General features: G+C 56.3%; 1 protein-coding gene across 1 annotated transcript; it reads right to left on the reverse strand.

Moving 5' to 3' along the window:
• Window positions 1-2,973: 2,973 nt before the first annotated feature.
• Window positions 2,974-7,903, reverse strand: CRABP2 (cellular retinoic acid binding protein 2). The gene is made up of 4 exons (XM_016221653.2): window positions 7,669-7,903; window positions 4,234-4,412; window positions 3,903-4,019; window positions 2,974-3,436 (listed from the first exon to the last, which is right to left on the reverse strand). Exons 1-4 carry the CDS (start codon window positions 7,736-7,738, stop codon window positions 3,386-3,388), a joined length of 417 nt encoding a protein of 138 aa, XP_016077139.1. The 5' UTR covers window positions 7,739-7,903; the 3' UTR covers window positions 2,974-3,385.
• Window positions 7,904-12,056: the final 4,153 nt, after the last annotated feature.

Consider the following 12,056-nt stretch of genomic DNA (forward strand, 5'->3'; position numbering starts at 1 on the left):
GCGTTGAGACAATAGTCTCAGCCATACTGCTGGGCCTCTGTGGGCACTGTGTTTGTGTCTTTTTTGTGCATAACTGATTCGTTTTCATTTTCTTTTTATTTATTGATTTTAGAGCGAGGGAGAGAGGGAGAGACATTGATTTGTTGTTCCATTTATTTATGCATTTGCTTATTTATGATTCTTATATGTGCCCTGACTGGGGATTGAACCGCAACCTTAGTGTATTGGGACAACGCTCTGATTCACTATCTATACAGACTGAGTGACACCCCCCCCACCAGGTTCCCCTTGTCCCTCTGCTCTGTCACCCATCTTTCTCAGGTAATGACTGGCCCAGCCAGGAGAAATACCTGGTTGGACTCAGCTCCTCCTCTCCTCCCCTCCTCCCCATTACCCCCTCAGTGTCTCCCCCATCCCCCACTAACTCTGGAAGACTCCCGAGGTCACTGCAGGGAGGGGAAAGGGAGCCAACAAGAGGTGGGGGACCCTGGAGGACTCTCCTCAGAGCCGGCTCCCTTTCATCTCCTACAATCCCCACTCCCCCCACCACAAAGGGCCCCTCAGTCTCCATCCCATCTATCTTGTGCCTGTGGAGGTCCTGAGGCAGCCTTTTGTAGGGACCTGGGGTCAGAGGGCCTGACCAGTAGGTCCCTTCTCCTCTGACCCCCTCAACCCCTGGGGCCCTTTCTTCCCCCTCCCCCACTCTTCCTCTCTGGTCTGGGTCTCCTCCCCCCCTCCCCACTTACTTTCTACTGTGTCCCCCTCCCCCAGTCTCTCTCAGCCGGTCTCTCCCTCTGCGTCTCTGTCTCTCTCTTCCTCTATTCCTGTCTCTGGCCACACTTCTGCCAGCTCCTCCCTCATGGGTTCCTATAACTTGGCTCTTCCTGCCACATGTAGGCAGGAAATTGCCCTTGGGTTCTGGGGCCCTCAAAACCACTCTGGACCCTGGGCTCCCCCCAGGCTTTCTCTTCTCTGGTCTCAGCTATGCCCTGAATCTCTTGGTTTTGACATTACGAGGCCTCCCTCCGAGCTCCATGCTCCTGTGTCCTGGGTATGTGCTTGCAAATGCACCTCAGCTTTCCTAAGATGTTGGCACAGACTCTCCCAGCCTATTGGTGCCCCTGCCATGTATGTCAGCCCCCACCCCAGGGAGAATCACACATGCCCCCTCCCTTGTCTTTGCCTTCCTGTCCTGGGCTTCAGTGGCTGAGCCTTTTCACCCTCCTGTGGCTGGGCTCTGAGAAGCTTGGACTTTAGAGAAGATTGGCCTCAGCCCCAAATTGTCCTCAGGGCCTTTACCCTGTGGTTTCCTCTGCCTAGAGCACCTTTCCTTCTGCGCTACCCCACTAGGTGCTTCAGGACCCCCAAGTGCTTTGCCCTCCCAAACACCTGCCCTCCCGCCACCTCTCTCCACCCCAGTCTAAGCGAGGCCTCCTTTCTCATGCACTCCCCTCTGCTCCCCTCTCCTTCACAGAACCTGCACAATATACAATTATTTATTGGTGCATTTGCTTTTTTTAAATATATTTTTATTGGTTTCAGAGAGAGAAGAAGGGAGAGGGAGAGAGAGATGGAAACATCGATGATGATATGAGTCCTTGATCAGCTGCCTTCTGCACGCCCCCTGCTAGGGACTGAGCCCGAAACCCAACCCAGGCATGTGTCCTGACCAGAACCACGATCTCCTGGATCGTAGGTCAGTGCTCAACCGCTAAGCCATGCCAGCCAGGTGCTGCGTTTATTTTTCAATTGTCTACCTTTCCCCATTAAAGGTCTGTTTCTCCCCACAGGCTCCATGAGGGCAGGGATCTTGTCTATTTTTTTCATAGCTGTGTTCCCAGCACCTAGAGGGTACCCAGATCCTAGGAGGCACTCAGGAAATGAGAGTGAGATGATTTTAAATGAAAGGACCCCTCACCTCCCCATCCTACACTCAGAGGAGACTCTGGACTCTGTCTCCTCAACTCCCTGGCCCTGACCCTCTGCCCTCAGCTGCAGTATGTGGCTTCTCATGGGGCAGGAGCAGTAGGCCCTGGCCCCAGGGCAGTTTAGTCTTGCAGGGAGAGGATGCTCACCTGCCAACACAGAGCCTATGAAGCATGTCCAAAGACTGTCAGCACTGATGCAGGGAGAGGCCGCTTCAGGCTGTTCGAGGAGCTAAGGCTTAGAGAAACTAACTTGTCTGAGGTCACACAAAGCAAGTGGCCGAACCAGGATTCAAAACTTTCTTATTCTAACTCTTGTGCTCATTTTGCTCTGTCATGACACGATGAAGGAAAGAGAAGGACAGGAAAACCAGTTAGAAGCTGCTGCTGTATAAAGCCTGGTGAGTGATAACAAGGTCTGACCTAGGGCAGTGGCCTGGGGAAGAAGGGCAAGCATTTGAGAGAGATCGGGATGGAATTTGGGAAAATGCAGTACAGACCTGAGTGTGGAGGTTCAGGAGGGTGGGTGGGAGAAGGATCCCAGGTGCCTGGAAGATCCAGGAGCCAGGGCAAAAGGGTTATGAGAGAGATCTCAAGGCAGAGAAGGGTTGTCTCAGACACAGAGACCTGGGCAGGAGCAAGGCCAGCCTGGGGCATTGATGAGCTCATCTGGAACGTGTGGGAGGCCAAGGCTAGGCCTGGGGTGCCCACAGACTGAGCTTGGAGGAGAGAGGGAACAATGGAAGGAGGAGGAGGCAGTTGTGTCACCTTAGTGGAGAACGTGGGAGAATATAGGAATCAGCTCTTTAGTGTTAAGCACCCCTCTGAGAGGTCAGGAGGATGAGGCCCTGGTGACCTTGGAAGCCAGAGGGGGGACCAAGGAGGCTGGAGGAAGGAAAGGGGAGGTGATGCTCATAGACTGAGCAGCGAATGAAGGGGTGGTGGTGAGAAGAATGAAGGGAAGGATCGTAACTCACATCCCTGCTGCCGAAACCTCAGCTCCCACACTTACACACGTCCATCTCCTTTCCAATGAGCCAGGGACAGGTTATTTTTTTTAAACATTTTAATAAAATTAACCAATAAATATTCTATACTGTATAGGCTACAGGGACAAAGTGGAAGCCAGAAGGCCGGTCTTTCCCTCTTAGGCCTTCAGGTCCCCTCACAGAAAGAGAGACTGTTCTGGGCTGGATTGGGGTGGGACTGCCTATTTGGAGGAGGGGGTCGGGGGTCGGGGTGATTCTGGAATGGGTGATCTGGGATTTTGCAATCCATCCCTCTTTGTTGGTATAGGGAAGGGGGGAGGGGCCAAAAATAGCAGAGCCCCTGCAGGAGGCATCCCAGCTCCCTGGGGAAGTGACATGGGTGAAGGGGAGAGCTAGCCTAGAAGGAATAGGGGAGTGAAACAGGAGCATGGGCTGGGGATGGGCTTGGGCATCTATCAGGCCCATAGCCACTCACTCTCGGACGTAGACCCTGGTGCACACAACATCATCCGCCGTCATGGTCTGGAAGGAAATTAGAAGTCATTGTTAGCCTGGGAGGCCTCTGGTCCTGTGGCTTGGGAAGAGGAGGGTTGAATGAAGGAACTCTGCTTTGTCTCTAGGCCCAAACCTGCTTCTTGGTACAGGACCAACAGTCAGAAGCTGATACCAAGATGCCTGGGCATCATGGGAAGGAGGGTAGCAACAGAGCCTTAGGGGTCTACCTCATGTCCTCATTCCCAAGCCAAGGAGATCCCCTGAAGAACTGCTGGGACCTCTCAATGAATGTCCATTGTTCCACACAGAAAGGACGTCATTTCTCATTTGCACTGTATGAGGCAGGGACAGTGTAGTTACACCCCAGAAGCCCCATCAGGAGTTGGGGAGACCAACCATGATTGTCCTCGAACCCCTTGCACCCTGGAGTGTCCCAGAAAATCGCCCGAGGTAGCAGTGGGCTTGTTCTTAGCTGGGAAGAAGCAGGACTTACCAGGATCAGCTCCCCATCATTGGTCAGTTCTCTGGTCCAGGAGGTCTTGGGGCCCTCTCCCTTCAAAAGCCTCTGCTCGCAGACCATTTTGTTCTCACTTTCCCATTTTACCAGGCTCTGCAAGAGAGAGGTGGCCAAGTGAGCTGAGTCCACAGCAGGGACAATGTAGTGAGAGGGGTAGGGAATGTACCCCCTTTCTACCAGTCACCACTACCTAGAGACTTTCTCCATTAGAAAAAGAGTAAGGAATCCAGGAAAAGACTAGAAAATGGCATGTTGAGAGGCAGGGCAATAAAGCCATGGCCCTGAGGGACTCCTTCCTGGCACTCACCTTACAGGGTCTCCCATCCACAGTCTGCTCCTCGAACTCTTCCCCGATCTTGAAGTTAATCTCTGTGGTGCGCACGGTGGTCGAGGTTTTGATGTAGAAAGTGTCTCCTTCCTGTTTGATCTCCACTGCTGGCTTGGATGCAGCAGCCACAGCGATCTTCCTCAGCATCACGTTTACCCCTGAAGAGAGGAGAGAGGCTCATGTTTCGGGGTGCTCCAGGCACCTGGTTTACACCCTCACCATGAGACAGCTGGAGCAGTCTGCCTAGTTTCCAAGAAAGTGCACTGAAGGAGCAGACAAGTGTTGCAGCCCTGATGGGTGGTGGGCTTTAGGGAGGGGCAGAGAGGCAGTGCCAGCCCTTAAGGATCCTGCTCCTGGCTGCGCGCCCCCACCATGAGTCATCCTAGATCACTTACCACCCCCCCACCACCCCCCAGTATAAGCTCTTCACTCTAAGAGTTCTCAGGGGGGGCTTTTCCCCATTCCTCTCACCCAGCAGGCATCCTGCTATGGGCTCACCTTGGCTCTGCCCACCTCGCTTTTGGCCTTTTGTCTACCCTACTTGAGACCCTCTGCTGGGGTGGGCTCATTAGAGCCACTGTGTCTTCACCTCTGCCCAAGTGCAGGGCAGATGCTCCCAGGCCAGGCCTCACACTTGTGTCCTGGAAGTAGGGACCACTTCCCTCTCTGTGCTATCCACCTCCCCTGTCTGGTGCAAGGCAGGCTTTCATTTGCCCCATCTCTGTCCCTCCCCAAAATGAGAAGGACCAGGGATTCTTGGCAGGGGAAGAGGTGGCCAGCAGCTTGGGGAAGACAGAGGCTCTGGAGGAAGATCCATTAGGCCCTGATTTCCACCTGGTTCAGCCTTCCTTGCAGACAGGGTGACCCTAGGCAAATGGCTTAACTTCTCTGAGCCTTAGATTCCTCAATTGTAAAATGGAGACAATAGCTTCTTCTAAAGTCTAGCAAACGTGATGAGGTGGGTGTGTTTAGGGCTTAGCACACAATGCCAGGCACACCTTTGAATTTTTAAGAAACAGTAGCTAGTCTTACTGTTGCTGTTACTTTTACTGATAAAAGGAAGGCAAAGAAAAAAGCCAGAGCTGGGGCTCAGACATTCTCTGCATCAGATTCTTGCTCATCTACCCTCCTGGAAGGCTCCCACACCCTTCTCCAGTCAAGGGACAGAAAGGGACATCTCCCCTGATATGTCCCCGACTCCAGGGTCACCCTCCCCACCTCAGTGGTAAGGCATTCTCATTCAGAGTCCCTGTGCCTGTCCCCCATATTCTTTCCCAGATTGGACTTCCCTCTGCTCCCCAGTTATTAAGAGGGTTGGGGGAGCAAGAAGAAAGCACCCCTCTGACAGAAAGACAAGCAGGCAGGGAGGCATCTCTGGCCAGGGCCCAGGTCTAAACTTAAAGCCACTTTTCCTGGCCTGGGCTCCCACCCTGACTGGAGCAGAATCCCTCAGAGAAGCCATTGGTGGGGATGAGGGGGCCGAGCTGGGCTGGGCCGGGTGAGCGGGATTGCCCCACTCCTGATCTAGCCCAAACTCCTTGCCCCTCCTCTAGACCTGGGTTCCTAGAGAAACAAATCCTCTTTCCTCTTGGCAACACAGCAGGCCCACTCTGGTCCAGAAAGCGGGAGTGGGAGGGGGAGAGCCCTGTCACTCAGGAGCCCCAGGAGCCCAGTTCTTGACTGCTAATCTCGGGTCCAGGGAGAAATGACTGAGGTTCCAGGTCCAATTGACTTGGTAGAGGAGACACGTCCCACTCCAGCTTCTTGCACAGAGACTACTTCACTCTGTTGCTGCCTGGGGAGTCCATCGTACTATCTAACACCCATCTTTCCTGTTACAGGAGCAGAACCTGTCCATGCCATGGCCATCATACTGAGGGGACAGCTATCCTCCAAATACCTGAGCATCCCTCACTAGAAGAGGGACCCTTGACTAGGGCAAAAGAAGGTGAGAAGGGACTGAGGTTCCTGTGGAGGCAAGGCTGTGGGGTTCAGAAGAGACGCCCTCCAGCCAGCCTCTGCAGCCTGTGGAGCTGGGTCCAGGCTCAGCCAACCTGGGCTGACTCAGGACTGTGTTAATGGTTCTGTTTTCAATCTGTCCCCCAGCAGGACCTGAGAAGCGCACGTGGCTCTGAGAGAGACCCTGCAGGGAGGACAAACAGATGAAGCCAGACAGACAACAAGGCTGAGCCTTGGATCTTATTGTCCAGCTGGGGACTGCGGGTGCCTCATCCACTGGGGGAGAGGGGCCAAATCCAGAGAAGATGGGGGAGGGAACGACATCTAGGCTTTCTGAAGGGAAAATTTCTATCTTTTCAGTCTTTCATTTCAGCAAGGGCAGAACAGGAAAGACTGACGTGACTACCTGTACTGTGGTTAGACTGCAAGAAGAACTGACAGCAAGGAACGATGGATATCCCTGCTTTCCCTATCGCATTCCAGACCCTTCCTAGGTTCAAATTCACTCCTACAGCTCCCTGCCCCACACAAGGTGCACCTCCCCACCCAGCCCGACTGGGTTTTCTCTGTTCAGTCCCAAAACGTATGGCTCTAGGGCTCCCAAGTGGCTTCTCAATTGCTTAACTAACCTCCATCTCTTCCCAGAGCCCCCTCTCCAGCCATTTCCTAGCTTTCACCCCTTTCCCAGACAGAGGGCCCTCAAGAACTGGGAAGGGCCGTCTGGGTGGGCACCACTTCCCCTATCTTTAACCCTGCTGGGCTGTGGTGGGTCTCCAGGGAGGAAGGGAGCCAAGAACTCAGATTTTGGGAAAGGGGAGTGAGGAAATTACACACGAGGCCATTTGTTGAAATCGAAGAAAGTGATAATTATCTAGAGCGATTTTAGGACTCGAGCTCGCAGTAGGAAAATATGTGTCTCACAGATGGGGGTGAGGAGGGAGCCAAGGGGAAAGTGCTGAAGGGGGATGGGACAGGGACCAAGGGGGCACTCAGGTGGCCATCACCTGGCCGGCGGAGAGCAGGGGTAATGAACTTGCCCTGGGACTGGGCGACCAGTGGGGACAAGGGAAGGAGGCCCAAATGTCTCCGAGGGGCTGGGTGGGGGAGGGTCCCAGGCTCCCTGCCTCTCAGGGTTTGCAGCTTCTGAACTGAAGAGAGCCCCTCTTCCCCACCCCAAGGGATACCGACCTCGTGCTTCTGGTTTCTACTTGATTCACAGCTGAGTCACCGCAGGAGCTGGCATCGGTGGGCGCCCGGCCAGAGAAAGCAGGATTTAGGTGTCCCGACCCAGAGCCCCGGGCCCCAGGTGTAAGGCCCCTTTTTCTTGGGGATGCAGGGGGCTTCGGCTCCCAAGCCCTGATTCTAGCCCCCTCTTTTTTTTCTCTTACCCACCTCCAAATGTTCCGGGGGCCCCCACTCCTCTCCCCTCTCTCAGGTGCTGGAAAATCTCCTTACCCAGCACTTTGAGCAAATCCTCGAAGTTTTCCGATCGGATAATCTTCCAGTTGCCAGAGAAGTTGGGCATGGTGGCGGCGCTGGGGGCAGTACCCTTAGATCCTTCGGCTGGAGCACTGGACGCTGAGTCCTTTAGTCAAAAGATATGTGGCCGCCGCCTTCGCCTGATCGTGAGACGCAGGAAGAAGGACACGTCCCAGGACAACCCCGAAGCTGGCCTGGGCTCCCGCGCGGGCAGTTTTTATACCCTGTGCGGGCCCGCCCCTGCCCAAAAAACGAGGTGGCCCCTCCTCCCGCCCCGCCTCCCACCCCACCTGGGGGGCCCTGAGCCCTGGCCCTGCGTTACCGCCACCACCCCCTGGCCCCCAGCCCCCAGATCTAGCTCCGTGGGCGGGACCAGGGGTTGCTGGGGACCGAGATAGCTCGCCCGGCGGGGAAGGTTGGATGGGGAGCGGACCCAGAGCGGGACTAGGATTCGCCGCTCAGCCCGACGGGGGGAGGGGGGGGCGCAGGCCCCGGGCGCAGACGCTCAGGTCTAAGGTCCTGCAGTCCGAGCTCCAGGGTCATGTCCTGCCGCTTCCCCACAACTACCCAACTCCTTGGTGCGGGAACCTGGCGACATCACCAGCGGGTGAGCCCCCGCTCGCGAGCCGGAGCTGGTGAAGGAAGAGAAGGGGCGCCCGAGCTCCGGCTCCACTGAAGCCTGAATTGGATCCCCGGGGACCACTCTGAACTCAGAGACCGGCTAGGAGCCCCGGGGTTCTGGGCCAGGCTCTTCAGTGAGGCGAAACCGCCTCCTGCTGGAACGATTCGAAGGGGCTGGAACGGGGCAGCCCCCCCCATCCGACTCCCCACTGGGTTTCGGGGGCCAGTACAATCTGGGGACCTCAGAAGTTGGAGCTGGGAGACTCGTCCTTCTTAAAGTGCAGGGCGCGCATCAAAGGGTTAAGCAGGAGCCGCAGGCGCGAGGCTGGGGAGGGCAGAGGTCACAGCCAATCACTTGACACGGGGTCTTTATTAGGGAGCCTCCCCGGAGCTCGGCTGCGCGGACCCCCGAGGGATCGCGGTAGGCAGGGGGGGAGAGGCGGGGACGGACGCGGAGCCGGGCGCGCAGAGTTGCCTCTGTTGGAAGGAGGCTGGGTGCCCGGGGAAGGAGGCGGAGCAGGGTCTCAGGTGTCACCATTCTCAGCCGTAAAACGAGCGGAAGGAGCGGCCGCCCCTCGGGGAGCGGCTTTGAAGTGGGAGATCAAAGGGGGGGGGCAGGGCACAGCTTCCCGCAGAGACCCCTAAGGATAGGGCCGGGGGACCACGAAGCAGAAATGGAGGCCAGGCTGCGAGCCTCGGAGACTGGCTGGAGACCCGAGACTGCCCGCAGCGGAGGAACGGCTCGGGGCGGGATGCGGTGCCCTGAGCCCGCGGAGCGGTCCGGGCCTGTCCCGCGCGGAGGGACGCTGCGGCTCAGGTGCCCTGGGCGAATCCGCGCGCTAGGCCCAGCTGCCCCAACGTCCCCACCCTCCCCACCCCCGCCACCCTCCAGGACTACGCTCCCAGCTCCTTCCGAGGCGGGGAGGAGAAACCCCACATCTGGTCCCAGCCCTGGTCTCTCCCTGCCAGCGTGGCCATGGGTGGGGCAGAAGACAGGCTCTCAGATTCTGAGCCCTGTCCCTTAGAGCCCGGACCGGTCCGGAGGGTTGGGGGCCTTAGCTGGGAAGGGGTCTAGAGGCCTAGAGCCAAAGGACAGGGGCTGGAGGATTGACCGAGGACTGTAGAACGCACTGGGGGTGGACCCCCTGTGCTGTAAGGAGGGAAATCTCTGAATAATAGATATGAAGGGGAAAAAATTAAGCATCTAGGGTGACTCTGGGGCAGGAGAGACGGAGGTTAGACTGTAGAGAGGACTTTTTGATGGGGCCCCACATCAGCAGTAATCAATAAACTGTCAGACTTGAAGAAGGGAGCTGGATGCTTCAGCCTGGTTTTAGGGGTCCTGGTTTTATGCAGCCGAGCTTATTTTGGGGTGGAGAGGGCTGGGCTTCTGGAAGTAAGAGGGCAGCAAGTAGAGGAGCTCTCTGAGAAAGGACAGACAAAAGCAGAGGTGGAAGTGGGAAGGGGGTGTCCCTGGGGGATGTTCAGGGCCTGGGGCTGCAGGCTCTGCCTGTGCTCCTCCCCCACCCACGGCTCCAGCCGTGCTGTAGGTAAAGGGAGAGGGATTAGGTTCTGACAGTGAAATCGGGCTCCCAGCCAAAGGGAGGGCATATGGCTGAAACCAGACTCCCACTGCCCCTCCTCCCCCTCACTGCCCCCTGCCTCCTCCACCCAAGTCACTATGTCCATCTCCACTCCGCTCCAGCCCCCTTGAGCCCCCAGGCAGGACAGTCCAGTCTCCCACTCAACAGATAACCTATTGCAAACAGAAGGGCCAAGGCAGGCCCTCGCCTCCACAAGCCTGGTGACTGAGGATATTAAAACCTCACCCAGAAGATGATCACCAGGATGAGAGAGCCTGGACCTACAGTAGCACCAAGGAGGGACATGGTCTGGCTGAGGATCCTGGGGAGGCTGGACAGGAGCTCCCTCAGTGGGGGAAGGGAGGCCTGGGCCCACTCCCCGCCCTTTATTTCCTCACTCTCCCCCCCACCCAGCCGGCCAGTTTTTCCAAAAAGACAGAAGACAAAGGGAAGTCAGGCTGGGAGGGGAATTTTTTCCAGATGTGTTTGTGGTTTGGCAGCTCTGGCCTGAGCTCCAGCCCCTGCACCCCAACCGAGGCTGAGGGAGGTGGTCCGAGGGTCTGGAGGAGGGTGCTGAGCAGCGAGGCTGGAGGTCTCAGCCTCCAGCAGCCCTGTTACCCCGTAGGAGTAAAGTGCAGGGGTGGGCACAGAGTGGGTGGGGGTCGAGCTTAGGGAAGATGCTGGGGCAGGGAGTAGGGGGAAGGGAATGGGATGAGATGGCTGGGGGTGGGGATGGGTTGGAGAAAGGGGACTAACAGGATAATGGGAGAATGGAGGAGCCTAGAGAGATGGGCAAGGACTTGGGCCCTGGAACCCGGCAATGGGGAGGAGCTTAGTCAGCATCAGCCACTCAGTCACAAACAACTGGCTCTAATTTCCCACAGGGATCAATAAGAAGGAATTTTTCAGTATCTCTGGTCTTTTAATTATGACCAGATCTGCGGCAGGTCTGCTGGGGGCAACTCTTTCCCCCTTTCTAGGTGCCTTGGTAGTATCCCTCTTGGGGCTCCCCAGGAATTTGAAGACTCAAGTTGGGGAAGGTGCAAAGTTGGTGAGAAAAGCTGGGGGAACAGAGGCAGGATGGAGGTGGGGTGAGGAGGAAGCAGGCTAGAGAGAGTTAGGAAAGGAATATTCTGGGACTTTGTTCGCATTGCAGTGTGGCTAAGAGGAAAGTGGCTGGTTTTGCAGTAGAAGGAATGGAGATGAGCAGGCTTCTGAATGGCCGGAGAAGTGTGAATGAGAGTGGATGTATTGCGGGAAGAGGAGGCTCCCCATCCCTCTCCATCACTCCCTTGAGGCTGGGTGGGAGGAGGAATGGGAAGAGTGGGAGTGTCATGTACCCCTCACCCTCACCCCCAACTGGGACCAAAGAGAAGCTCTGGCCAAATTCAGCACTTGTGGAAGGGCCTCACCCTGAGCAGTGTTATTGCATCTGCTGGGTCAGAGAATTTGTTGGCTGGGAGTCATGTAAAAATGAAACCCAGGTGGGGGTGGACCCGGGTCTCTGACACTCCATGTAGGGGCAGCAAAGAAGGCAGGACTTGAACAGAGGGTGGGAGGTCTGAGAGTGGAAGAAAGGAGTTGGAGTGGCTGGGCCAGGACAGTTGTGTCTCCTGGTTTCCCTGAACCCTCAGTATTTCACTTAGCACAGAGTGTGGACTTGAGCATCCTGCCTCCGGTCTGGTCTGATCCTCCATACAAAGTGGAATGTTCCATTCCGGTCTCCCTGGATTCAGGGAACCAGCCTTTTTCAAATCTGGTAAGGCTCTGATTCTCCCAAATAAAACTGCCACTGCAGCAGGATGGATGGGAGTTAGACCAAAAAGGGCTTCCAGCAAGCTGAAGCACAAGCTGGGAGATGGGGCCAGAGATCCAGAAAATAGGCGACTCATTTCCCAGAAACATTTGGGCACTGAGGAGAGACCTTGAGAACTAGGGAAGGTATGGGCAGCTGGACTCAAAGATCACCTGACAGTGACCTCTAGAGTCAGCTCCAGGCCCTGGTAAAGGGAGGCAGGTGTGGCCCAGTAGGGTCAGAACCACAGTGGGGAAGGAGCCGCAATAGGAGGCATTATAGTTCGAGCAGAAATGGACTGCACAGCACCTAGGCAGCTAGGCGGCTCCTCTGTTGTTTTTGGCTCTGCCTCCAGGTTCCCAGCT

This window comes from Miniopterus natalensis, chromosome 19 (assembly GCF_054644295.1).
Source record: "Miniopterus natalensis isolate mMinNat1 chromosome 19, mMinNat1.hap1, whole genome shotgun sequence".
Lineage (NCBI taxonomy): Eukaryota > Metazoa > Chordata > Mammalia > Chiroptera > Miniopteridae > Miniopterus > Miniopterus natalensis.